The 27,704-nt window shown below is 48.3% G+C and overlaps 1 protein-coding gene across 6 annotated transcripts; it reads right to left on the minus strand.

Annotated features, from left to right (window-relative positions):
- On the minus strand, positions 1–27,313 carry LOC129857148 (histone-lysine N-methyltransferase ASH1L-like). Of its 6 annotated transcripts, none has more exons than XM_055925114.1 (12): positions 27,087–27,306; positions 19,031–19,743; positions 12,846–17,205; positions 8,846–9,155; positions 8,363–8,536; positions 8,161–8,252; positions 5,052–5,125; positions 4,915–4,960; positions 4,500–4,686; positions 4,226–4,389; positions 2,342–2,436; positions 1–2,152 (listed from the first exon to the last, which is right to left on the minus strand). In XM_055925114.1, exons 2-12 carry the CDS (start codon positions 19,598–19,600, stop codon positions 2,045–2,047), a joined length of 6,180 nt encoding a protein of 2,059 aa, XP_055781089.1. In that variant the 5' UTR covers positions 19,601–19,743; positions 27,087–27,306; the 3' UTR covers positions 1–2,044. The 6 variants fall into 6 exon arrangements, with proteins under 6 accessions (XP_055781089.1, XP_055781085.1, XP_055781086.1 ...); XM_055925110.1 differs by having other exon boundaries at positions 12,846–17,208; XM_055925111.1 differs by lacking the exon at positions 27,087–27,306 and adding an exon at positions 25,987–27,067 and having other exon boundaries at positions 12,846–17,208.
- Positions 27,314–27,704: the final 391 nt, after the last annotated feature.

A 27,704-nucleotide genomic window follows, 5' to 3' on the forward strand; every position in this document is an offset into this window, starting at 1 on the left:
TTTGTAAACAAAAACGCCATTTTATTGTTATTGATAATAAGGTCAATGTTTGAAATTACATTCTGTCAGATGAACTGTGGTATTTTCTCCAAAGACAGGTTATAAGCAGCAATTTAAATTGTACAACAAAGGGTTGGATTCTCACCGCATCGCAGAAGTATCGCGGGAGATCTGCTTTATTGCTCCATTTAAATTTAAAGGCAATGTTCCCGCGTTCGTGGAGACTGCATTCAAGATAAACACTGCATATGTCGGCTTAATCGGAAATGACCTTTACACTTTAATGCGATCTTCCGCGATACGGATTGAATCCAGCCCAAAGTTACATTTCATGCAAACTACATAAATAACCCTTCACTATATTGATGAATGCTATAATATTCCTAATCCCCCATTGGCAATAGTGAGTGAAGCAAATACACAGGTCAACTATAAAACATTCAACTTAGAGTTCAAAGTCAAACTAGAAACTGCACCAAAGAGAACTGTACAAGTGAATGGTTACAAATCTCAGATTCAATTCATTTTCCTGATTGTCTGACCAAATAAAAAGAGAACATTCCATCAGTCAGAAAAAGTAAACAGGTGAAGAAAAGAAAGTCATATACAATCATAGCAATATTTAACACTTTGTAGCAAAATGAAGGCCTTTAACTATTAACGCTTAGATAATAACTATCAATTATGAAATTGATTCATTACATTACTTAGGTCAATGTTACTGCATTATCATTGGTATAATATAACGATCTTGAAATGATCATATTCACTAAGGCAATAAAAACTACTTGGTTTGATACATAGAAGGGTCTCTAGCTGGTACTGGTAGTGATATTAAAGTTATTGTACTGAAATCCTTACAGGACGTATTGCTTTTGGAGATTGAACTCACTCAGGCGTCAGTTTATTTACAACATGGCACTTTTACATTAAAGGCTCGATTCAATACGTAGAGCTGAAGAGAACATTAAAGGCAATGTTTCCACGTTAGCGGAGACTGAATTCACGGTAAAAACTGCATATGTCGGCTCAATTGAAAATTACTTTTACACCTGAATCACGCTATAGCGCCGAACTTCAGCATCAGGGATTGAATCAAACCCGAAGGGCTGTGTATTGCGGAAGTATCGCAGAAGATCTGCATAAAAATGTAGAGATAGGCCTCCCAAGGGGTGCAGCGGTCTATGGCAGTGGTCTATGGCACTGCATCGCAGTGTTGCGGTGTCACTACAACCTGGGGTTCGATCCCAGGCTGTGTCACAACCGGCTGTGACCGGGAGTCCCATAGGGCGGCGCAAAATTGGCCCAGGGTTGTCCGGGTTAGTGGAAGGTTTGGCCCGGGGAGGCCTTTACTTGGCTCATCGCCCTCTAGCGACTCCTTGTGGCAGGCCAGGCACCTGCAAGCTGACAGTCGTCAGTTGGCCGGTGTTTCCTCCGACACATTCCGGGTTAAGCAAGCAGGTGTTAAGAAGCGCGGCTTGGGTCACGCTTTGGAGGACGCATGACTCGACCTTCACATGTCCGAGCCCATTGGGTAGTTACAGCGACGAGACAAGATCGTAATTGGATCGCAATTGGATATCACAAAAAAGGGGGTAAAATTGTAAAAAATGATATTGTCATGGTAATTTCAGATTGAGCCGACATGCAGCGTTTACCGTGAATGTAGTCAGCGAGAACACGGGAACATTTCCTTTACATTTAAATCGAGCTATATCTTCCTCAATATGAATTGAATCCAGCCTTAAGACTCTATGGTCTCCATCCATCCCTTCCGCCCTCTCTGACTAGTAAATCAGACTGTCACTGGTCTGCTGACCGTCTGTCAATCATTCTCAATCATTCTCAATGGTACAGTAAACAACAACACCCTCATTCCTCTCAGAAACAAAGCCCAAAATCATCTTTATAACAAATCATTTCAGGGAAGCTTTCTCCCCCCCCCAATACTAGTGCAAAGTTAGCTGAACTGAGCTACTTGGAAGAAGAAGAGAGACTGAGCTGAGATTTCCCCCCTCCTTCCTTCCTTGTCCTCTCCCACCAATCATGTCTGCCGCAGCTTCAAGAGTATGTTGTTCAGTCGCTCCTTCCGGACCTCCCTCCAGCGCTCCTCCTCCACCTGCTTCTTCTCCTCTTGTCTGTTCTCAGTGAGCTGTGGTGGGGTAGATGCGACATCAGGAGGTAGTTATAACAATTAGTGACACAGACAAAGAACTCCATATGAATACTTCAAGACAGCCCTCATGGGAGACACTAATGAGTAAATATCTTTACAGTTACAGTACAGAGTAGAGTACTCAGAGGAGAGCACTCAGGAGAGCACTCAGAGGAGAGCACTCACATGGGGCGTGGTGCTGAGGGGGTTATGGGGGCACTGGGGATCACGAAGGGACTCACTAGTCACCACAACCTTCTTCTTCCCCGCCATTTGTCGACCTAGAGGGAGGGGAAAGAACCTTAGTGCCCATGGATGGTATTTTATGTGTGTGTGTGTGTGTGTGTGTGTGTGTGTGTATATATAAATACACTGCTCAAAAAAATAAAGGGAACACTTAAACAACACAATGTAACTCCAAGTCAATCACACTTCTGTGAAATCAAACTGTCCACTTAGGAAGCAACACTGATTGACAATAAAATTCACATCAATGCGAGCTGTGGCAAAAAGGAGGGCAACAACCCAGCAGCAGGACCGCTACCTCCGCCTTTGTGCAAGGAGGTGCACTGCCAGCGCTCTGCAAAATGACCTCCAGCAGGCCACAAATGTGCATGTGTCTGCTCAAACGGTCAGAAACAGACTCCATGAGGGTGGTATGAGGGCCCGACGTCCACAGGTGGGGGTTGTGCTTACAGCCCAACACCGTGCAGGAGGTTTGGCATTTGCCAGAGAACACCAAGATTGGCAAATTCGCCACTGGCGCCCTGTGCTCTTCACAGATGAAAGCAGGTTCACACTGAGCACATGAGCACATGTGACAGACGTGACAGAGTCTGGAGACGCCGTGGAGAACGTTCTGCTGCCTGAAACATCCTCCAGCATGACCGGTTTGGCGATGGGTCAGTCATGGTGTGGGGTGGCATTTCTTTGTGGGGCCGCACAGCCCTCCATGTGCTCACCAGAGGCAGCCTGACTGCCATTAGGTACCGAGATGAGATCCTCAGACCCATTGTGAGACCATATGCTGACACATGCACATTTGTGGCCTGCTGGAGGTCATTTTGCAGGGCTCTGGCAGTGCACCTCCTTGCACAAAGGCGGAGGTAGCGGTCCTGCTGCTGGATTGTTGCCCTCCTACGGCCTCCTTCACGTCACCTGATGTACCGGCCTGTCTCCTGGTAGCGCCTCCATGCTCTGGACACTACGCTGACAGACACAGCAAACCTTTTTGCCACAGCTCGCATTGATGTGCCATCCTGGATGAACTGCACTACCTGAGCCACTTGTATGGGTTGTAGACTCCGTCTCATGCTACCACTAGAGTGAGAGCACCGCCAGCATTCAAAAGTGACCAAAACATCAGCCAGGAAGCATAGGAACTGAGAAGTGGTCTGTGGTCACCACCTGCAGAATCACTCCTTTTTTGGGGGTGTCTTGCTAATTGCCTATAATTTCCACCTTTTGTCTATTCCATTTGCACAACAGCATGTGAATTTTATTGTCAATCAGTGTTGCTTCCTAAGTGGACAGTTTGATTTCACAGAAGTGTGATTGACTTGGAGTTACATTGTGTTGTTTAAGTGTTCCCTTTATTTTTTTGAGCAGTATATATATATATATATATATATATATACAGTAGATGTCCTTAAAATTCCCTTATGAGTGTCTGTTCTTTGCTGGAGACTGTTTGCTGGAAATACATTTTGGTTGATAGTTTATGGGGAAAGCTGAACCTAGCTGGATGTTCTTGGACGGCAGCGAAGACATGACAGAAATGGGAAAGCACTTATTCTGTGGTTGGAAAACTGCTGTGTGTGTAATGCTGAATATGATATGGCTCAATAAATACTGTAAAACAGAGAGCTAAACTGAGCACTGAGATGAACACACACACATCTATGTCCATATAAACATACTCTCAGTACAATACTACTGAAAGACAATGAACACATTTAAAATAAAACACACTGACACACAGGCGCACACACACAGGCGTGCGAGCACACACACACACACACACACACACCTACAAAAACTTAAACTAACACACACACTTGCTTCATGGACCTGACATGATGTGGCTGTTGTTGTCCCCAGTAGCTACATAGCTGGAAACTCCTCCTCCATCTTTCTCTCGTTCCTCCTCTCTCCCCCTCCTCAGGCGTATCTGTCTGTCTCTGACCCTCTCCCAGTTCCTCAAAAGGAACACGTGGTGCTTCAGGACGAACACCCTGACAATCAAACAAATAGATAAATAAGATCATTATTTTGAGAAATGCACAGGAACTACTAGTCTGCACCTCCATGTGTATTGACATGGCAGGTTGTCTTCTGTCTTTACCCGTCACTGGTGGTCATAGGCTCCATGTCCAGGTAGGGAAACAGCTTCCTACTGGGACTGGAACCCTTCTCCTGGGGAGAGGGAGGGAGGGACACCCCTGTCTGGTGACTGGAACACTCCTCCTGGGGAGAGGGAGGGAGGGACACCCCTGTCTGGTGACTGGACAGGCTCTTCTCTTTTGGTTGGTCTGGGAGGAAAACAAAGACAGACAGAGAGATAATGAGGTATGGACCCCTCCACACAGACCGAACACTTTCAACGTGTCACTGCAACAGTGGGATGTCCCCCCCCCCCCCCCTCAACCAAGTAGGGTGGTAAGTCATGTTGAAGTCAAGTATTGATGTACACACTACAGTATAAAAGGTTGTGTACGGTATGCACATACAGGAGCCAGCTGTGACTTTAGGGTACTCACAGGATGAGATCTCTCTGGTCAGAGGAACATCTGGCTCTTTGTGGAGCTGGAACACACAGAGACATGGTCATTCAAGTGAGTGAGTTTATTATGTGTGTGTGTGTTTGTGCATTGTGTATAGTGTGTGTGTTACACACCTGGTTGTGCCTGAAGAGCCACATGACGTCAAAGGGCAACTGAAAGTCAATACGTCTCATTCTTAGGTACTTCCCTGTGAGAGAAAGGGGGGTGTTAAAAACCTGACACACACAATGTCTCTCTCACACACACACACACACACACACACACACACACACACACACACACACACACACACACACACACACACACACACACACACACACACACACACACACACACACACACACACACACACACACACACACACACAGTTCTGTTAGGTGACCTAAACTGGGATTTGCTTAACACCCGGCAGTCCTACAATCTAAGCTAGATGCCATCAATCTCACACAAATTATCAACGAAACCACCAGGTACAACCCTAAATCCGAAAACATGGGCACCCTCATAGATATTATCCTGACCAACTTGCCCTCCAAATACACCTCTGCTGTTTTCAATCAGGATCACAGCGATCACTGCCTCATTCCCTGCTTGCGTACTGGGTCCGCGGTCAAACGACCACCCCTCATCACTGTCAAACGCTCCCTAAAACACTTCTGCGAGCAGGCCTTTCTAATCGACCTGGCCCGGGTATCCTGGAAGGATAGTGACCTCCTCCCGTCAGTAGAGGATGCCTGGTCGTTCTTTAAAAGTAATTTCCTCACCATCTTAAATAAGCATGCCCCTTTCAAAAAATGTAGAACTAAGAACAGATGTAGCCTTTGGTTCACTCCAGACCTGACTGCCCTTGACCAGCACAAAAACATCCTGTGGCGGACTCCTGTGGCGGACTGCAATAGCATCGAAATGTCCCCTCAATGTCCCCGCTATATGCAACTGTTCAGGGAAGTCACAAACCAATAAGTCAGTTAGGAAAGCAAAGGCTAGATTTTTCCAACAGAAATTTGCATCCTGTAGCTCTAACTCCAAAAAGTTTTGGGACACTGTAAAGTCCATGGAGAATAAGAGCACCTCCTCCCATCTGCCCGCTGCACTGAGGCTAGGAAACACTGTCACCACTGACAAATCCTCGAGAATCGATCATTTCAATAAGCATTTCTCTACAGCTGGCCATGCTTTCCTCCTAGCTACCCCAACTCCGGCCAACAGCTCCGCACCCCCTGCAGCTACTTGCCCTGCAGCTACTTGCCCAAGCCTCCCCAGCTTCTCCTTTACCCAAATCCAGATAGCAGATGTTCTGAAAGAGCTGCAAAACCTGGACCCGTATAAATCAGCTGGGATAGACAATCTGGACCCTCTCTTTCTAAAATGATCTGCCGCCATTGTTGCAACCCCTATTACCAGTCTGTTCAACCTCTCTTTCGTATCGTCCGAGATTCCTAAATATTGGAAAGCTGCCGTGGTCATCCCCCCTCTTCAAAGGGGGTGACACTCTAGACCCAAACTGTTACAGACCTATATCCATCCTGCCCTGCCTTTCAAAAGTCTTCGAAAGCCAAGTTAACAAACAGATCACTGACCATTTCGAATCCCACCGTACCTTCTCCGCTGTGCCATCCAGTTTTCGAGCTGGTCATGGGTGCACCTCAGCCATGCTCAAGGTACTAAACGATATCATAACCGCCATCGATAAAAAAACAGTACTGGGCAGCTGTATTCGTCGACCTGGCCAAGGCTTTCGACTCTGTCAATCACCACATTCTTATCGGCAGATTCAACAGCCTTGGTTTCTCAAATGACTGCCTCGCCTGTTTCACCAACTACTTCTCAGATAGAGTTCAGTGTGTCAAATCGGAGGGCCTGTTGTCCGGACCTCTGGCAGTCTCTATGGGGGTACCACAGGGTTCAATTCTCGGGCCGACTCTTTTCTCTGTATATATCAACGATGACGCTTTTGCTGCGGGTGATTCCTTGATCCACCTCTACGCAGACGACACCATTCTGTATACATCTGGCCCTTCTTTGGACACAGTGTTAACAAACCCCCAAACGAGCTTCAATGCCATACAACACTCCTTCCGTGGCCTCCAACTGCTCTTAAACGCTAGTAAAATTAAATGCATGCACTTCAACCGATCGCTGCCCACACCCGCCCGTCTGACCAGCATCACTAATCTGGACGGTTTTGACTTAGAATATGTGGACAACTACAAATACCTAGGTGTCTGGCTAGCCTAAACTCTCCTTCCAGACTCATATTAAACATCTCCAATCCAAAATTAAATCTAGAATCTGCTTCCTATTTCGCAACAAAGCCTCCTTCACTCACGCTGCCAAACATACCCTCGTAAAACGGACTATCCTACCGATCCTCGACTTCGACGATGTCATCTACAAAATAGCCTCCAACACTACTCAGCAAACTGGATGCAGTCTATCACAGTGCCATCCGTTTTGTCACCAAAGCCCCATACCACCCACCACTGCGACCTGTATGCTCTCCTCGGCTGGCCCTCGCTACATATTCGTTGCCAGACCCACTCGCTTCAGGTCATTTATAAGTCTGCTAGGTAAAGCTCCGCCTTATCTCAGCTCACTGGTCACCCTAACAACACCCACCCGTAGCACGCACTCTAGCAAGTTTTTCTCACTGGTCATCCCCAAAGCCAACACCCCCTTTGGCCGCCTTTCCTTCCTGTTCTCTGCTGCTAATGACTGGAACAAATTGCAAAAATCGCTGAAGCTGGAGACTTATATTTCCCTCACTAACTTTAAACATCAGCTATCTGAGAAGCTAACAGATCGCTGCAGCTGTACACAGCCCATCTGTAAATAGCCCATCCAACTTCCTACCTCATCCCCATATTGTTTTAAATGTACTTTTCTGCTCTTTTGCACACCAGTATTTCTACTTGCACATCATCATCTGCACATCTATCACTCCCGTGTTAATTTGCTAAATTGTAATTACTTCGCTACTATGGCCTATTTATTGCCTTACCTCCTTATGCCATTTGCACACACTGTATATAGACTTTTTTTTCTATTGTGTTATTGACTGTACGTTTGTTTATTCCATGTGTAACTCTGTGTTGTTGTTTGTGTTGCACTGCTTTGCTTTATCTTGGCCAGGTCGCAGTTGTAAATGAGAACTTGTTCTCAACTGGCCTACCTGGTTAAATAAAGGTGAAATCATTTTAAAAATGAATACAACTCCCTCACCAACATGTATGGGAGCAGGCAGGAGGCTGTAGTCTTGTTCTCCTGGTGTATATTCCAGTCTCTCTCTGTTCAGCTGGTTCTGAGAGGAGGGACTGGGGAAGAGACACATTTACACAATGAAATGAATAGAATACACACCATTTGTGAAATCAATTCAGAGTATGTGAAGTTAGTTTGTATGAACGGGTGCATGATAACTCACTCTGTAGTTTTGTAGTCATCTGAGTAGAGCCCCGCCCTCTGAAACCTCTTCCTAGGCAGCTGGTCAGCTCCCTTATCTGATTGGCTGGCCGGGGTTAGGGATGGAGTTTGGGTTAGCTCTGATTGGCCTGTGCATATGGAGGGGGTGTGGGTGACTGGCTCACCTTCACCAGAACTAAGAGGAAGGAATAGTGAGAGAGCGAGAGATAGGATAGAGAGAAAGAAAAAGAGAGAGAAAGGGCACTGGCTTAGCACACAGTGCTGTCAACCATGTGTTAATATACTTTGTCTGTGTGAGGTATTATGTCTTCAGTGCACATCTAGCAGCTAGTTGCAGGGTATGTAAAATAGCATGCATTTTCTAGACTTTCTCAGTAACGTTTTGATCGCTGTGGGAGTGAAATGTTGTTGCGTTAAACTTTGCGACCATCTGCGAGGGCACTCGCTGAGTCAGTTGGGATAAGGGTGAGTTCTGACGGTTTACCTTTGGAGACAGGATGGATGCTCGACCTCCTCTTTCTCAATGCGCCTCCTCTTCCGTCTTCTCCTCCTCTGGCTCTGAATTACAGATTCAATCACCTCTTGTACTGAATCTCCTCCCCCTCTGTTTCTGTCTCTGTTCTGGACGTCTGTCTCAGTTGGAGGGTTTGGTTGGCTTGTAGGACAGAGGAAGGGGTAGACCAAAGGGGAGGCTAGAGGTTTCTTCCTGGGTCTTCCAGGCCCTCTCTTAGCCCCAAAACTTTGACCGGTTCTCAGCCACTTCAGTTGCCTTCTGCTCAGGTCATAGTGTGGGTCTTGAGTCCAGAGAGAAGTCATTGGAGCGAGGACAGGGAGCGAGAGAGAGAGATGAGAGAGAGGTGGGATACAGAGGGAAGAGAAAGGGAATGATTGGGAAATAAAGAGAGGGGAAGAGAGAGAGAGAGGAGAGGTGTATATGTATCAGTAACTGAAACAGCAGCAGTCTGTCTCAGTGTGTCCCTGGGATGGGGTGACTCTACACTTCTTTTGCACTGCTGCCTGGTATTCCTCTCAAATCATATACTCCCCTTCTGGGAATCACAACAAGCAGTCAAGCACACACACGCACGGTATGCACCAGAGGAGGCTGGTGGAGTGAGCTTTAGGAGGACAGGCTCATTGTAGTGGCTGGAATAGAATCATTGGAACAGAGTCAATCTTTCCATGTATTTGATGTGTTTGGTACCATTCTACTGATTCCATTCCAGGCATTACAAAGAGCCCGTTCACCTATATCTCCTCCCACAAGCCCCCTCTGGTATACACACACACACACACACACACAATACATTAGAATGTGTGTGTGGGCTGTGCGTGTGTGTGCTCAGTCACATATGTGTCTGGTTAGATGATGTGCGACTGCCAAACAAAATTATCCTCTATACCTCCCCTCTCAAAAACAACTCTCTACCTCCCTCCCTCTGCCCTCCGTCACTATCAGTCCCCCGCCATCCCTCTATCCATCACTTCTCCTCAAGTATCTCCTTTCTTCCCATCTTTCCAAAATTCCCCAACATTAACACTGACTGAGCAGCCTTTCCTTCTAAGGTTTTTCCAGCCAGGCAGTGTAGAGTACAGTATGTTGGCCAGCCAGCCAGGCAGTGTAGAGTACAGTATGTTGGCCAGCCAGTCAGCCAGTGTACAGGACTGTATGTTGGCCAGCCAGCCAGTGTACAGGACAGTATGTTGGCCAGCCAGCCAGGCAGTGTAGAGTACAGTATGTTGGCCAGCCAGCCAGGCAGTGTACAGTATAGTATGTTGACCAGCCAGCCAGGCAGGTAGGCAGTGTACTGTATTGCTGGCCAGACAGCCAGGCAGTGTACTGTCCAGTATGTTGAACAGCCAGCCAGCCAGACAGTGTACAGTAAAGTATGTTGAACAGCCAGCCAGCCAGACAGTGTACAGTAAAGTATGTTGGCCAGCCACTCAGCCAGGCATGGTACAGTAGTATATGTTGACCAGCCAGCCAGGCAGTGTACAGTACCGTATGTTGGCCAGCCAGCCAGGCAGTGTACAGTACCGTATGTTGGCCAGCCAGCCAGGCAGTGTACAGTACAGTATGTTGGCCAGCCAGCCAGGCAGTGTACAGTACCGTATGTTGTAGTTGCAGTTGACCAATGGCTTTCTTAGGTAGACCAGACAGGAGAGCATTACAGTAGTCAAGCCTGTTTGTAATAAAAGCATGGATGAGTCTCTGTATCAGCCTGAGAGAGAAACGGCCGCACCTTGGCAATGTTCCTCAGGTGGTAAAAAGCTATTTTGGTCACATTCCTAATGTGTGATTCAAAATGGAGTTCAGAATCTAAAATAACACCGAGCTTTATAGTATTACACTTACTGTATGTTAGCCAGCCAGCCTGCCAGGCAGTGTACAGTACAGTATGTTGGTCAGCCAGCCAGGCAGGAAGTGTACAGTACAGTATGTTGGCCAGCCAGCCAGGCAGGCAGTGTACAGTACAGTATGTTGGCCAGCCAGCCAGCCAGGCAGTGTACAGTACAGTATGTTGGCCAGCCAGCCAGGCAGTGTACAGTACAGTATGTTGGCCAGCCAGCCAGCCAGGCAGTGTACAGTACAGTATGTTGGCCAGCCAGCCAGGCAGTGTACAGTACAGTATGTTAGCCAGCCAGCCTGCCAGGCAGTGTACAGTACAGTATGTTGGTCAGCCAGCCAGGCAGGCAGTGTACAGTACAGTATGTTGACCAGCCAACCAGGCAGTGTACAGTACAGTATGTTGGTCAGCCAGCCAGGCAGGCAGTGTACAGTACAGTATGTTGGCCAGCCAGCCAGGCAGTGTACAGTACCGTATGTTGGCCAGCCAGCCAGGCAGGCAGTGTACTGTACCGTATGTTGGCCAGCCAGCCAGGCAGGCAGTGTACTGTACCGTATGTTGGCCAGCCAGCCAGGCAGGCAGTGTACTGTACCGTATGTTGGCCAGCCAGCCAGCCAGGCAGTGTACAGTACAGTGATGGCCAGCCAGCCAGCCAGGCAGTGTACAGTACCGTATGTTGGCCAGCCAGCCAGGCAGTGTACAGTACAGTATGTTGGTCAGCCACTCAGCCAGGCAGTGTACAGTACAGTATGTTGGTCAGCCAGCCAGCCAGCCAGGCAGGCAGTGTACAGTACCGTATGTTGGCCAGCCAGGCAGGCAGTGTACAGTACAGTATGTTGGCCAGCCAGCCAGGCAGTGTACAGTACAGTATGTTGACCAGCCAGCCAGGCAGTGTACAGTACAGTATATTGACCAGCCAGCCAGGCAGTGTACAGTACAGTATGTTGGCCAGCCAGGCAGGCAGTGTACAGTACAGTATGTTGGCCAGCCAGCCAGGCAGTGTACAGTACAGTATGTTGGCCAGCCAGGCAGGCAGTGTACAGTACAGTATGTTGGTCAGCCAGGCAGTGTACAGCATAGTATGTTGGCCAGCCAGCCAGGCAGTGTACAGTACAGTATGTTGACCAGACAGCCAGTCAGGCAGTGTACAGTATGTTGGCCAGCCAGCCAGCCAGCCAGCCAGCCAGGCAGTGTACAGTACAGTATGTTGGCCAGCCAGCCAGCCAGCCAGCCATGCAGTGTACAGTACCGTATGTTGGCCAGCCAGCCAGGCAGTGTACAGTACAGTATGTTGGCCAGCCAGGCAGTGTACAGTACCGTATGTTGGCCAGCCAGCCAGCCAGGCAGACAGTGTACAGTATGTTGGCCATGCAGGCAGGCAGACAAGCAGCAGCTGAGACAGTGACACATGAACAGGACTATACATAGAGACTGGTGGTTAACTAATGACTGTGTTCTGCTCATAGCTTCATAGCCCAGGGCTCAAACAGCACAGCTGGCGGCCAACTTCACAACCAGAGACATTTCTAAGATCTCTGGCAGATCGGACTGGAAGGGTTATTAACAGACTGTGAGAATGAACCAACAAATGAGGGGGAAATCATGTGTGCTTGTGTGTGTGTGTATGTGTGACAGTTCATGTGTCATGCAGGTTCTCTGTTCAAGTCTCTAACTTGCTGTGGTAATAAAAAAAACAGACTAATTTCCTCCCCAATATGATGTCTGATGTACTAATTACATACACCTAAGAGAAGGACAGTCTACCAACCTTACTACTGTCTCTGCTATGTGAAAACCTGCTGTCACTGTAGTATGTCTAGCCTGGGTGCCTGGCTTCAATAATTCTCTCTCTCTCTCTTCAAACCACGACAAATACGACAAGAGGCCGACTTCGCCATCATCCACTACGCTGGGAAGGTACTCTATCCATCCATCTCTCCCTTTCTCTCTATCATCCCTCCTTCCTTACACTGGAAAGGTTTACATCTTCCTCTCGTTCTGTCCTTCTATCCATCTTCATACACCAAGATGGAAAGGTGTTTCTAAATCCCCCCTCCCTCTCTCTCTCACTCACTCACTCACTCACTCACTCACTCACTCACTCACTCACTCACTCACAACATTCCCCAGTCTCACCTGTGCCTCTCCTCTCTGTCTGTGATGGCTTCTCACTCCTCAGTGACCCGTCTTGACTCCCTGGTCTCCAATTGTCTCTTCCCCTCCTCATGCCCCTCCCACTGGTGGCAGAGGAGGTGAAGAGGTTGGTGTGTGTCGGGGGGGTGAAGGTGCTGTGACAGGGTGTGTGTCTCTCTCCCGCCTCTCTCTCTGACCCCCACACAGCGGCCGTCCTCTGCCCTTCTGTCAGAGTGCCCCAGGTGGGATCGGGGGGTCTGAATCCAGCCCCCAGCCCCCCTCTCCTCAGCCAGGGGTTCTGCCGGACCCCCCAGCCCTCCCCAAACGAGGACAGGTGAGAGGAGCCTAGACAGGTGAGGGGTGTGTGTTTGAGCCTTTCTGATGATGATGATGATGAAGAGGCTGGTTTAGCAGAAGCAGAGAAGAAAGAAGAGGGGTATTTGCTGTGCCTATGTTGCCATGGAGACTCCATCAACCCACCACTCCCTTGTCCTCCAGTCTTTCTACTTCCTCCTGACCCTGTGGTGAACTCTGACCTTAGCTGTGACCCTGCAACTCTCTCGTCCTCTTCTTCCTTTCCATCACGATCACGCTGTCTGTGACGATGTTTGTGTCTGAGCTTGTGTTCACTCCCCCCATAGACACAGGACCGACCAGGGATGGACCCTGCTGGACAGGAACGGACCCCTGCCCTCGTTCCCTCACCCCTAACCCCCACGTCCTCACCTCCACCTCCACCCAACCCAGCCTCCCTCAGCTGCCTGCTCCTCCTCCTGTAGAACCGGGCTGGGTTGAGGAGGAGCTGAGGGGGTTGGAGGTGGGGGTGGTGGGGGGCGTAGGGGTGAGGGGGAGGCAGGGGAAAGGAGGGGTGTGGGTTTGGGTAATGGGCCATGGTCAGAGGATAGCCTCTGTAGTAGCCAAAACCCAGAGGCATGGGGGTGGTGGAAGAGGACAAGGGGGTACTGAGAGAGGAGGGGTGGAGGTGCCCTGTGATACCCTGTAAGGCACACCTCCGCCCCTGGCCACAGTCACCCTGGTCTAGGGACTCACAGGGCTTGGTGGGACAGCCACACCTCAACCTCTGCTCTGGCTTGCTGCTGCCATAAGGCAGGCCGTGGCAGGGGTGGGGGTGGAGCGGGGAGAGGGAGGGGTGAGGGGGGTAAGACAGGGGGTGAGGCGAGTAGTATCCACTCAAGTTGATTCTGTAAACGTTTGAGCGGAAATTTTGCGATGACAATAAGGAAGAGTGGCGTCTTTTCCCCCCACTCTCATCGAGATCCTGCCCCAATCCAGCTCTGGCCCAATCACGGTGGCGCCCGATGCGGACCTCGCTGAACTGCCCAATGAGATCGTCCAGTTCAGAGAGGAAGTCTGGGTCGTGCGCATGCATGAGCAGGTGCTGGTACTTCCTCTTGCGTTTGTGTTTCTGTCTCTTGTGTGTGTTGTGCCCAGGGCAGGGACAGAGGGCCAGGTGGGAGCGCTGGTTGTGCCCAGGGCAGGGACAGAGGGCCAGGTGGGAGCGCTGGTTGTGCCCTAGGCAGGGGCAGGGGGGGCAGGTATAGGGACATTCATACCCCCTCCGCCTGTGCCTGTCTCTGGGTTCCACTAAGTCAGAAGGAGGTGTGTGTCTGGGGGAGGCAGAGGGGGGAGAGGGGGGTGAGGCTGATACTCTGATGGGTGAGGGTACAGGGGGGGGGTGTTCTAGTAACATGGAGGGCGAGAGTTGTCTCTGACCCTTCAGGTTGACCCCTAAACCTGTCCGAAACACTGACCTGGTGACATCTGAGGTCATTCCCATGGTTACCCCCCCTCTCCCTCGGCCCCTCCTCTCCCCCCGCTCTGAGATAGTGTTGTGGTCCATTCCAATCACACTGTCACTAGGCAACATCTCCTTGCTGTGTGATTTACTGATAGGTGAGTGTGTGGTCTCTTTCAGGTGTGTGGGGAAGACAGGCAGATGGGGGTAAAGAGGGTGAGGAAGAGGAGGAGAAGAGAGTCTGCTGGAGGGATGGTGGAAGAGGGGATGTCGTCCCTGACCTGGAGAACTCCTCTTAAGGGAGGGAGAGAGGGATGAGGAGGAGGAGGAGAAGGAGGAGGAGAGAGGACGTGGCGATGCGCAGGAGGAGGAGGGTGAGGGGAGGGAGAAGGTGTGGGGGAGGAAGAGGGAGGGAGCAGGTTCTGTGCAGCCTCCATCACTGTAAGGGCTCTGGGCTCCACTGGAGTGGGTGAGAGATGGGGAGGGGAATGGGTGAGAGAGGGGAGGATGGGGCTGGGGAGAGGAGAAGAGAGAGGGACTAGAGAGACTGGTGAACAGTGTGGACTGAGAGGCAGGGTTAGAGTTAGCTAGAGCTTTGGGTTTGCGTCCTCTCCTCTTCCCCATGTAGATGGTTCCCCTCTTACTCACGTTGATCTGGGGACCTAGTTTACCCCCAAAGGATGAGGACAGGGAGGGTGCTGTGGCCGACCCACACACCCCTCCTGCACACCCACGAGAGCTCTCTCTACCTCCCTCTCTTCCTCTCCCCTCCTTCCCCCCTCCACACCCAGAAAGCATTTCCCTGAGTAACCTCCTCTTCTTCCTCCTCTTCATCTCTCCGATGATGCTCCTCATCCTCAGCTTCCTGTTCCCCTTTCCAGAGGGGAAGTCTTTACCCCCCTCATCACCTCCAGAGGGGGTCAGTGTATCCCTGTTCTGGTCCTGGAGAGTCTGTTTGGGGAGGAGGGGGGAGGGGGGCAGCCGTTTGGGGCGACCTCGTTTCCTGGGCGTGGGGTTGGGGCTAGAGGGATTGGTGAGGGTGGGACTGTGATCCAGCACTGGGTTGAGCACATGGGGGTCCGGAGTCTCATCATGCCCATGAGGGAGCATCTCAGCTCGGGTAGGTTTGGGGGAGTGTCTGGGTTGGGGTTCGTCCAAGCTCGAGGTTTGGGATTTGGGGCGACCCCTTTTTCTGGCCTGAGAGACGGGACGGTCAGGTCCAGGTGAAGGGCTAGGGTCAGAGGTCAACATGTGAGACTGGGTGGGGGATGGGGGTCGCCCTGCTGGTCTGTGTCTCACAGGGGTGGAGGTAGAGGAGGAGAGGGAGGAAAGACTGGAGGGTGAGGGAACGGAGGGGGCTAGGCATGACTCAGCTGACCATAGTTTGGGTGAGTTGGTAGTTGCGGGTGTCTGGGGGGTAGTGGGGGATGTCTGGGGTGTAGTGGGGGTCTGTGGGGCAACTAAGGGGGCATCTTGGGGGCCATCTGGGTTCTCTGCCAGTCTCTGTGCCCGGTTCACCAGCCTGGTCCAGCTTGGCCGTCGGGTCTTACGCTTCTTCAGCGGACGGCTGTCCTGCTCTCGGGGGGAGGTAGGAGGAGAGGAAGAGTGGAGAGAGAGAGAGGGAGGAGGGAGGGAGGTGAGGGGAGAGGAGGCAGTGGATGGGTTGGAGGGAGAGACGGTGGGTCTTGAGGGGGCACCAGTATCATCTGATTCCCCTGTTCTGCTGGTCAGGTCTGGGCTGGGTGTACCCGTCTTCCTGCTCTGAACATCAGACAACATCTGACACTTTGTAGAAGAGAGCGATTTATTCGTCCTCAAGTCTCTGGGCTTCTCTCTTTCCTTGTCCTCGTCCCCATTTCTCTCCTCCTTCCCCGTCATATCCCTCCCGCTCTCATCCATCCCAGTTCCCTCCTTCCCTCTCTCATCTCTGTCTATCTTCTCATTCCTCCCTCTGTCCTCCTTCCCTCTCCCCTTCTCCCCTCTCTTACCCTTCCCTTTCTCACCCCTCGCTTTGTCATCTCTCTCTTTCTTCTTCTTGGCTTTCTCCTCCTTCCCTCTCTCATTTCCCACAGAGGACGGTAGTAATGGTCCCTTGCTCAGGCTGGCGAGGGAGGCAGCAGGACTCAGTCTCCCATCAGCCACTGGGGCTCCTCTCTGGTCTGGAAGTAGGGGTGTGGATGGGGGCGGTGTAGGAGGGCAGCTGAAGCCTGAAGTCTTGTCCTGGGCTGCAAGGTCAGCCTGATGGGGGCTGGAGGCTGGAGGTCTTGTTGTTGAGTTCACGTTAGTGGGGGTGGCTGAGGAAGAACAGTTCTGTTTGCGACCTTTGACCTTTGTGAGTCTGGTAGGATGGCAGGTGACTGTAGGTACTCCCCCATTCAGCATACGTCCCTCACCCTTAACACCTGCCTCACCGCTAGGGTCCTTTACCAAGGGGGATTGGGGTGATGAGGGAGGGGGGGAATGGGGGGATGAAGCTGTGGGGTCAGAGGGGGTTGCCTGGTCCATTTGGGCAGGTGAGAGTAGTTTGCTGTGGGCATCAGGTGGGTCAGGGTGCCTTGGTTTCTCCGGTAGGGTGTCTGACTTCTTATAGCCCAGGTTCACAGGGACCTGCTGGGATGAAAACATGGTTATAAACACATTGTTATCAGATCGGTCATTTATTATGTCATCTATCAGAAAAGATCTAGGTAATTTACAGGTAAAGATTTTAATATAATCAAAAATATTTTAATTAAATATTTCTCCAAAAGAATCCCGGTTAGACCTATGATAGAGTTCTGTTAATGTATTACACAATTGCTATTTTCTAATAATTGACAGCATTATGCCCTTGTTGACAAGGAAGTAGAGGTATGTAATGTAATGTGTTTCAGAGCTGCATAGTTCATTAGCATTAGTGGGTCAGAGAGAGGACAGGGAGAGGAAAGAGAAAGAGGGAGGGAAAAGGAGAGCAAACAAGAGAGAGAAACAGTAAGGGTGGGGTGCTGGTGCAAGCCTGTTGGAAGACAGCTAAAGGACACAATGACAAAGAGAGAGATAGAGAAAGAAACAGAAAGAGAGGAAGAGAGAGAGCGAGAGAGAAGAAGAGAGAGCGAGAGAAAGAGAGAGAAATTAGGACAAATGGGAGGAGAGAAGCTGAGGTGATGGAGACTGAAATGAGGTTGACCCGGCAAGAGGAGAAAATGAGCGATCGAGAAAGAGAGAGAGGTGGAGAGAAAGAGAAATGAGAGCAGGTAGAGAAAAGAGGGGAGGTAAAAATAGACAGAGAGAAAGAGAGGGTAGAGAGAGAACTAGAGAGCGATCGAGAAAGAGAGAGGCAGCTGTGCTATTGGTAGCTATAAATGGCCACGAATAGAGATGAGGAGGCTTGGCATTTCATGCTTGTCCTGTAATTTGGGAGCTGCGTTGTTGCAGCCTGACTGGTGTGTTTGCAGCTGAAGCAATAATCTACTCTCTGGGGTGGGTGATTGTCATAAGAGCTGATGGACCAATGTCTGGATCAGCTGCTAATAGTTGCTGTGCTGTGTGACTATTAATAGTCCTGTTCTCTGGTGCCTCCCGGGTGGCACAGTGGTCTAGGGCACTGCATCGCAGTGCTAGCTGTGCCACCAGAGTCTCTGGGTTCGCGCCCAGGCTCTGTCGCAGCCGGCCGCGACCGGGAGGTCCGTGGGGCGACGCACAATAGGCCTAGCGTCGTCCGGATTAGGGAGGGTTTGGCCGGTAGGGATATCCTTGTCTCATCGCGCTCCAGCGACTCCTGTGGCGGGCCGGGCACAGTGCGCGCTAACCAAGGGGGCCAGGTGCACGGTGTTTCCTCTGACACATTGGTGCGGCTGGCTTCCGGGTTGGAAGCGCGCTGTGTTAAGAAGCAGTGCGGCTTGGTTGGGTTGTGTTTCGGAGGACGCATGGCTTTCGACCTTCGTCTCTCCCGAGCCCGTACGGGAGTTGTAGCGATGAGACAAGATAGTAATTACTAACAATTGGATACCACGAAATTGGGTAAAATAAATAAAATTAAAAAATTAAATTAAAAAAATTGTCCTGTTCTCTGGACTATGGTGGTGCGCGATGTTCTCTATATTCTAATACACAACTACTGCTGCTGTTTAAGTTTCTCTATCCAGACGATCACTCACTTGACCTTATTATTATTAGGAACCGCTGAGTGTTCTGGATCGGATAACACGCCTGCTGGGGGATGAATAGGAAGCACACATCCTGAACACTAATGCATATCATGCACAAGCCTACATAAATGATAAATTTGTAATAATATAGAATTGTGTCAAATGTGAATAGTTCTTCACACTGGAGAGATTTGTAGGGGACCTGATGTATAAAACAGAACTGAAGTACTAGTCACTGTAATAAATGAGTATTAAGCGGTTAACAAGTCAGGTATTCAGTGAGGTAGTAGTGGTTCTCTTCTTACCTGTTTGGCTGGTGCAGTCTGAGGGTTGGCTGGGCTGGGAGGGGTGGTTGTAGGGGCTGATGATGATGATGATGATGAAGACGGAGGCGAGGAGGAGTGTATCTTCCTGGTCTGGGTGGTGCTGGGGTCTGACCCCTGGTTCTGCTCTCCGTCCCCCTCCTCCTGAGGGCTGTTCCCCTGCCCACTCCCCCCTCCCTCCTGACTCCCCCTCCCTGCTGCCCCCCTCCCAGGCCTCTGGTACGTCCTGATGGGGGGTTTACACTCGTAGCCCTCCAGGGTCCTGGGGGGTTTCTTGGTGCGTTTGGCCGTTTGGACTCCGATCCTCAGCCTCACATTGCCTTCAGTGCAGCTCCTCTCACTGCCTGGGAATGGGAGCTGTCTCTGCCCTGCAGCACCACAGCACCCCTCAATGAGCACCTCCAGTACTGCACCACCTCCTTCCTTCTCTATCCTCTTCCTCGTCCCACCGCCTACCTCTTTCTCTGGGTACTGCTGTGGTGGGGCTGTGGGGAGGAGAGGCGGTGAGGATGGTGGAGGTAAAGATGGGCCCCCCTTCGCTCTCTGGTCCATCAGAGATGTGAGGGGGGAGGGGTGGGGGGTGCAGCACCCAGGGTGGAAGGGAACAGGTAATGTCCAGAGATTAAATATTAAAAGGCTTTCTTGACCCAACTGTCCAGCGCTCTGTCCCTCTCTGTCGGTCAGTCAGGCTTGAACTGAGAAGGATGGAGTGAAAGAGAGAAACAGACAGAGAAAGAGGACATTTCACTGACATCAGACATTAGTAGCAGCAATACAACAACAACAGGAGAAGTCTCTGTCAGCTTTACTGAAAAACAACCGAATGACAATTCAAATGTAAAGTACTTTACAAGAACGTGAAAACACAGAAACTATACTGCCTCTATGGCACTTACTATAATGCTTACAACAGACGACAAAAGACACCAGCTAAATGTCAGCTTACAAGTAGGCTATGTCCTGTTCTCCACTGCAGCTGACCACAGCATCACCCAGCCTGGCAGCCCGACACTATGCTAAACCCTACAACTGGAGTCAGCTCCCTCTCTTTCCTCCGCTCTCTCCGTCCAAAGTCCTGAAGAAAATGCTGCAATACAATTTCCCTAGCCGCGTGTGTATGGTGTGTGGGTGTGTGTGTGTGTGTGTGTGTGTGTGTGTGTGTGTGTGTGTGTGTGGTCGTATGAAGCAGATGGCAGTAAAGTCACTCAAGAGATGATTCAGATGATGACCTCACTGATGACCTCACTGAACGGAACCCCAGGGGACCAATCATACTCAGCAGAGCAGCCCTTTCCAAGAATGCCTGCACTTACTGGAAAACTCTTTTCAAATTCTTTAAAAAGGTATCATTCCTCCCTTCCTCCATCTTTCTTTCTTTCGTTCGTGAAGGGATCACAGATCTAAGGGCTCATGTTCGATACCAACTTCTACTTCTCTCCACACCACAATCCTGCTACCTTTCTCCCTCCCTCCCTCCCTCCCTCCCTCCCTCCCTCCCTCCCTCCCTCCCTCCCTCCCATCTACTGTGCTCCGCCTTTCTCTCTTTTCTCTCCAACCTTCTCTGTTTCATGTCTGTCAGCAACCCTTTGCAACTCTCTCTCTCTCTGAACAGACCACACAGTAAAACGGTCAACTCTCTCTCTCTCTCTGAACAGACCACACAGTAAAACGGTCAACTCTCTCTCTCTCTGAACAGACCACACAGTAAAACGGTCAACTCTCTCTCTCTCTCTGAACAGACCACACAGTAAAACGGTCAACTCTCTCTCTCTCTGAACAGACCACACAGTAAAACGGTCAACTCTCTCTCTCTCTCTGAACAGACCACACAGTAAAACGGTCAACCCTCTCTCTCTCTGAACAGACCACACAGTAAAACGGTCAACTCTCTCTCTCTCTGAACAGACCACACAGTAAAACGGTCAACTCTCTCTCAACAGACCACACAGTAAAACGGTCAACTCTCTCTCTCTCTGAACAGACCACACAGTAAAACGGTCAACTCTCTCTCTCTCTCTGAACAGACCACACAGTAAAACGGTCAACTCTCTCTCTCTCTGAACAGACCACACAGTAAAACGGTCAACTCTCTCTCTCTCTCTGAACAGACCACACAGTAAAACGGTCAACTCTCTCTCTCTCTCTGAACAGACCACACAGTAAAACGGTCAACTCTCTCTCTCTCTGAACAGACCACACAGTAAAACGGTCAACTCTCTCTCTCTCTGAACAGACCACACAGTAAAACGGTCAACTCTCTCTCTCTCTGAACAGACCACACAGTAAAACGGTCAACTCTCTCTCTCTCTGAACAGACCACACAGTAAAACGGTCAACTCTCTCTCTCTCTGAACAGACCACACAGTAAAACGGTCAACCCAGCACCAGGCACCGTATCCATGTTAATGAAAAGCAGATTTCCTCCCCCTCTTCTCTTCAGTCTTTTTCTCCTCTTCAACCTCAATCCTTCCATTCACATCCTCCAGAACTTTCCCCTCCTCCCCTCTCAGTAGTGGTGTAACACAAATCCGTAGGAACGGGCAAAACGTATTTTTGGAAACGAGTGTGAATTCCTCCCCCTCCCCTGGTTTCCTCTAAGTCAAGTAAGCTTTTCATTGACCCCATTGTAAATGGACTTTTAATGTGATGCTATGGCAAGTAACACACCCAACAATAACGTTCCCCTGAACAGCCATACTTTACTCTACTCTCCCTCTCTCTCTCTGTCTCACATACACACTTGCTCTGTAGTCTATGTGCTGACCAATACACGCCAAAACAAACACCATCTCCTATAACTCTTCCCCTATCATATTTCTCCCTCTCTCTCCTCATAAAACACACCCTGTTGTACATTCTTTACTCTAGGGAGAGCCTCTTATGAAACAACTCATCTGTCTCTCAACAGTGCCTTGTCCTTCTCCTCTGAAGAGGCTTCCAGTCAGACCATGTTATCATATAGAGCTCAGTATCTCTCTGACTACTGGTCACCTCTACGGTGACCACTACTGTAGCCTGACCCAGATAGAGAGACAGAGAGAGAGAGATACAGAGACAGAGAGAATACATATTGTGGAGGTCACAGTGACATGAAGACATGGTGAGATACAGTACAGTACAATATAGTATAGCCCTGTTTGTCAATACAATGTCAAGTTGGCTAGATTGAGTGACAGGTTGAAATACCTTTAATTTTCAGAATATGGCATTATAGAATAGGCAACATTATGTGTTTAGATAACACAAGTACAAGTGCCATGAGTCAACAGCAGGCCCATACGTAGCCTACATGTAGACAGACTGAGGAAAGAGGTGTGGCCAATACATACAGAACAGAAAAAAGCTCATCGTATTATTCACTATGACTAAATATTAATGTTATGACCCTCAGTCCTATAAAACAGCCTGTCTGTCTGTTCCAAGGAAGTGTCTGTCGTGCTAACTAACCAGCAGTCGACGATATCTCAACATTAAAAGTAGACTCAGCGATATGACGTAGATACAGAAAGTAAACAGCATAGTGGGTTAATTTTCGCAACAACTACTGTAATTAAGCATCGGCTCAACTTCTCTGTATCGATGCCCTGGCTACCATGCTGTGAACAGCGTGAAGCGAACCCCTGCACATGTGCAGATACTGTGTGTGACTGAGTGAGAGTGAAGTCTTGCATCTTGCTCATCTCAATATCTCCAGTGCTGCTCGTGGCAAAGTAATTTCGCTCAGTCTGCCTTTAAGCAGCGGGTCTACAGCTATTGCGGATGTCAGTGATGGATAGACTTGACACTATTACCATTGTGATCCTCAGCACTCAACAAGCAGTGGGTTAAATCATTGTAATGGCCCTCTCATATCCAACTATCTCCATCAGACTGTCACTGTTATCAGCCATAACTACTAGTACATTAGCATCTCTATGACAACACACTACTGACAGAGCATCCCATTATACGCTATATATACAAAAGCATGTGGACACCCCTTCAAATGAGGGGATTCGGCAATTTCAGCCACATCCGTTGCTGACAGGTGTATAAAATTGCGCACACCGCCATGCAATCTCCACAGACAAACATTGTCAGTAGAATGGCCTTACTGAAGAGCGCAGTGACTTTCAACGTGGCACCGTCATAGGATGCCACTTTTCCATCAAGTTAGTTCACCAAATTTCTGCCCTGCTAGAGCTGCTCCGGTCAACTGTAAGTGCTGTTATTGTAAAGTGGAAACATCTAGGAGCAACAATGGCTCAGCCACAAAGTGGTAGGCCACACAAGCTGACAGAATGGGACCCCGAGTGCTGAAGTGTGTAACACATAAAAATCGTCTGTCCTCAGCTGCAACGCTCACTACCGAGTTCCAAACTGCCTCTGAAAGCAACGTCAACACAATAACTGTTCGTCAGGAGCTTCATTAAATGGGTTTCCCTGGCCGAGCAGCCAAACACAAGCCGAGCAACCAAACACAAGTGGTGTCAATACAGAAATGGTTTGTCAAGATCGGTGTGAAAGAACTTGACTGGCCTGCACAGTGCCCTGACCTCAACCCCATCGAACACCTTTGGGATGAATTGGAACGCAGACTGCGAGCCAGTCCTAATCGCCCAACATCAGTGTCCGACCTCATTAATGCTCTTGTGGCTGAATGGAAGCAAGTCCCCACATCAATGTTCCAACATCTAATGAAAAGCAGAAAGAGGAGGAAGGGAAGCGCTACTAAGGTACACTATAGTACATTTTGGTAGATAGAAGGTGCTCTTTGGTAAAGGTGTAAATTGGTCATCAAAAAGAGAGGACCAAGGCACTCTTCATATAATTAATTAAAATGCCTTTATTAGTATGGCATGTTCAATAGAAACAAAGTTGCTTAAAAACCGACGCGTTTCGGCTGCATGGCCTTCGTCGGGGAGTACAGAAAAAGGAGAATACAATGTCCTCTTTTGAAAGGCTTTTCCAATTAGCCCTAATTAGAAGAGGGAGTGGTTACCAAATTGGACACACCTAGTAAGCAATAATATACACATGAAAAGGTGAAATACTGTAGCTATGTTATCATGAGCATACAACTCCAAGCTAGAAGCATCAGAACACCCAGAGAGGCAGTTCCAACCCTAACCATGACTGGGAGAAGTGTCCAGAACAAGAAAGCAATATATTCCACAGTACACCAGACCACAGCAAAACATGAACAACAGTCCAAACATAGCTGAGGGCAATTGAGCAAAATGTCCACTAGATGACAGCAAATGGACCTATCACGCCCCTACAGGAAGGGTGAGAAATCCATATCTTCATTTAAACCAGGGTACTTAGTGGCCTGTAGTTTGTAAATCCCAAAACTTTTCCTTTGGTTAGGGACTTAGTACCCTGGTTTAAATGAAGATATGGATTTGAAGATATGGACTGAAGGCCATGCAGCCGAAACGCGTCGGTTTTTAAACAACTTTGTTTCTTTTGAACATGCCATACTAATAAAGGCATTTTAATTAATTATCTAATGAAAAGCCTTCCAGAAGAGTGGAGGCTGTTATAGAAGCAGGGGGGGGGGGACCAGCTCCATATTATGGCCTATGATTTTGGAATGAGATGTTCGACGAGCAGGTGTCTATATACTTTTGGTCATGTAGTGTACATGATAGTGATCGGTTGAGATAGTATTGCAGTATACTAAGTGGTATCGCTACTCCATACAAGCTGATGAGACACACACAGAGAAAAGTTTGTGGTCATACGCACATCCTTAAAAACATAGGTGCTGGGCTAATAAAGAACACTAGTAAAGAACAAGAAGGCCTGAACACTGTTAAAGCTCCCAATTCACCGCTTTATTGACAATGTTTCCATCTGAAACGGATCTTCGTCAGGTCAAACAAACAAACTGAGTGTTCACATCCCAACATATGCACATTTCACCTCACATGACCATTACGCACATGACACATGGTGGGTGTGGAAACTACTTGTGCATCTCTAATCATCTGATATCAATGAGATGGGAACATGTAGTAGTTACAGAAAATAATATATATATACAAAATGACCAAGTAGGAGACCTGGAAGGCAAGATAAATCAAAGTGATATATTAATGTAAGAAATGGTCTGATATCAAACTCTTGGTTCAAACCTTTAGGAGAAACACACAAACATGAATCCAATACAATTATATTCTCAATAATAGATTATCAGTACCCCCCAGGAGTCTTAACATGTTCGTTACCAATGTATCTCAGAGAGCTAATGTTGTGACACACACGCACACTCTCTGCCCTTCTCTTCACAGTTATTACTGGCTGTTTCAGCCTCTTGGTCGATGGGTCGTACATTGTGTACCCTGGTCGCTACACTGGCTGACTGATCTAGAGCGTAGGGGAGGAATGTCCAGTACCGCACTCACTTGTGTGATCTACCCGCGTTTACGGTGTCATTGTCATGTCAACATTACGCACTAGTTTATTTTGCGAATGGCGATGCATCGTGTGAACTATGGTAGCTTGTAGGCATTACGCACAGTGCACACATAACGTAGGTGATGACATGACACGTGCCATTGTTGTTGTTGTCATTCATATAGCCTATTTCACAGAACATCTGCCAATAAAACATATAATTGCACAACGAATTTAACCATTAAACTATTACATGTCTGTCAGTTATCACAATTCTCTATGATGATACAGTCTTTTTGTGTGTGATGAGTCCATGCCCCTTTCCTCTCCCTCATCTGTCCTCTGTCTGCCTTATAATACTTGTGTCAGCAACATTGGCTTAATAAATATTATCACAGTCTGTGCAGGGAAAATTCAACCCACACCCCCATAATAAATTATATGATAGATGCAACATTGTTGCAACGCTGTGATACAGCACGCTAGCATATACTTACTAACTAACATAACATGATGGTTTGATATGTTACAAAATTCGACATATTCGTGCTACTTACCGAGCGTGCGTGTCCCAGAACTGCGTTTAGCCTACATTAGACAGGATAAGAGAGCTTGGTGATACTGTCCTATCCTCCTGACAACCGTCAACAATCATGCGATGTATTCAGATATTGGTTTGGTTACATAACTAAAGTCGCTAGGCCTAATTCTCCTAGAAAACCCTACGCATAGGCTGGCTGGATACAGAAGAGAACAACATTTGCGCGCGGTTTTCATAGCGCTCGGTTGAAGACACTACAGTAGCATTCTCCGTAGTAACTTGTCTCGACAGCTAGGTGGAGAGCTAGTTACAGTACTGCAGGCGAAACTAGATTCAGCCGCGGAGTCGATGGTTATGGGCCGGGACATAATTATAATAATGATGCAAATTCACCACAACTAATTCCAATAATATATTGTATTTTGAAAATAACAATAATTTCATACCTTGATTACATTGAGACATGATCACATACAAAAGACATGTCTCTTTTTTAATTTGTGGTATACTTGGGAACATATTTCCTAAATTAAACAAATGTGTAGCTGAATTCCTTGTGATTTTTTTTTTTTTACACAAACAAAATCCTATGTTTTATTTTGTAATAAAAAATGGGGGAGGTGGGGTTTCACTCGCCGGCCAGTTTTGTTTTGTTTATTTTGTAACTTTCTCAGCCAGCCAGGAAAAGGGAAAGTTAGGCTACATTGTTTCCTTCAGACTGATCAGATCGTGCACTGTGCTCGAGAACGGTGAACGCCCCCCGTGAGGCTGCGTCATTCTGTGCCAAAACATTGTTGACAGCTAGGCTTTCTATTCGATTGCATTGTTGCGAGCTTCTCTCGTTATAAATGATGAAAACATACGCCAGCAATCTCTTAGCAAAGGCAACTTTCATGAGAAAATCTATTCAGAAGCTATATGTGCAGTTGGCCGAAATAATAAAATACCTCAATAGTTCAATGTGCATCTAAATGATTTGAAAAAGTATCTAAAACTTATGTTCACAAAATAGTCTAAATTATTTAGAAATACATAATGATATTAAAAAAAACGAACAAAATGGCGACGACATATCAAGCCTTGCTTTCTCTTGGCCTTTCTTTCCCAAGCAGTTACCTGTTTGCATATCTGAATTCGTTCCTTGCGCTACCCGGGCACGGTTGAAGTCAGAGCGGACTGAAGCCCATTCACAAAACGGGGGCATCTGAGTGGAAAGCGCCCGTAGTAGAAGCACTGAGTAGAAGGTTACAGCAGTCTCAAACAAGCTGAAAGCAACACACCGCTCACTCTTTCAGGAGCTCCAAGAGGCGGGAGAGAAGGGAGGGAGAGAAGGGTGATTGATGTGCGCAATGGAAGATCCAGTAGAATGTAAGCCTATACAGCCAAAGCCTACTGTTTTTTAATTGTTTAAAAATTGTTTTTCATTTTAAAAATGATCTCTATCGAGCATTATTGTGGTTGAATGTCAAATATTATGCCTAAGGCTATAATTATGTTTACAAACGAAAATAATATATTTTTTGGTTTCATTCCCGCATACTCCACTTTGAAATTTATGGGACCATCTTGCATAGAATCATCCTGAGAATGTTTGTAGAGTTTTTCCCCCCCTCTGTCATAACCATTGGAAACCTATAGGCCTAAATCCTAGGTCCATTGACTTAAATCTATTTTAGGCCAACTATTCTCATCACCCACCATTCGGCTATCCAACTGTAGACTCTATTTATTTTG

Source organism: Salvelinus fontinalis, chromosome 6 (assembly GCF_029448725.1).
Source record: "Salvelinus fontinalis isolate EN_2023a chromosome 6, ASM2944872v1, whole genome shotgun sequence".
Taxonomy (NCBI): domain Eukaryota; kingdom Metazoa; phylum Chordata; class Actinopteri; order Salmoniformes; family Salmonidae; genus Salvelinus; species Salvelinus fontinalis.

What these genes read in the sequence shown, in the direction of transcription:
- LOC129857148 (XM_055925110.1), bottom strand. Translation starts at nt 19,600, where the DNA reads ATGGACCAGAGAGCGAAGGGGGGCCCATCTTTACCTCCACCATCCTCA. An exon ending in AGACTGCACCAGCCAAACAG is followed by an intron (nt 17,209 to 19,030) that starts GTAAGAAGAGAA and finishes TTTTCATCCCAG; the next exon opens with CAGGTCCCTGTGAACCTGGG. An exon ending in CCTATGACCACCAGTGACGG is followed by an intron (nt 4,390 to 4,499) that starts GTAAAGACAGAA and finishes TTTGATTGTCAG; the next exon opens with GGTGTTCGTCCTGAAGCACC.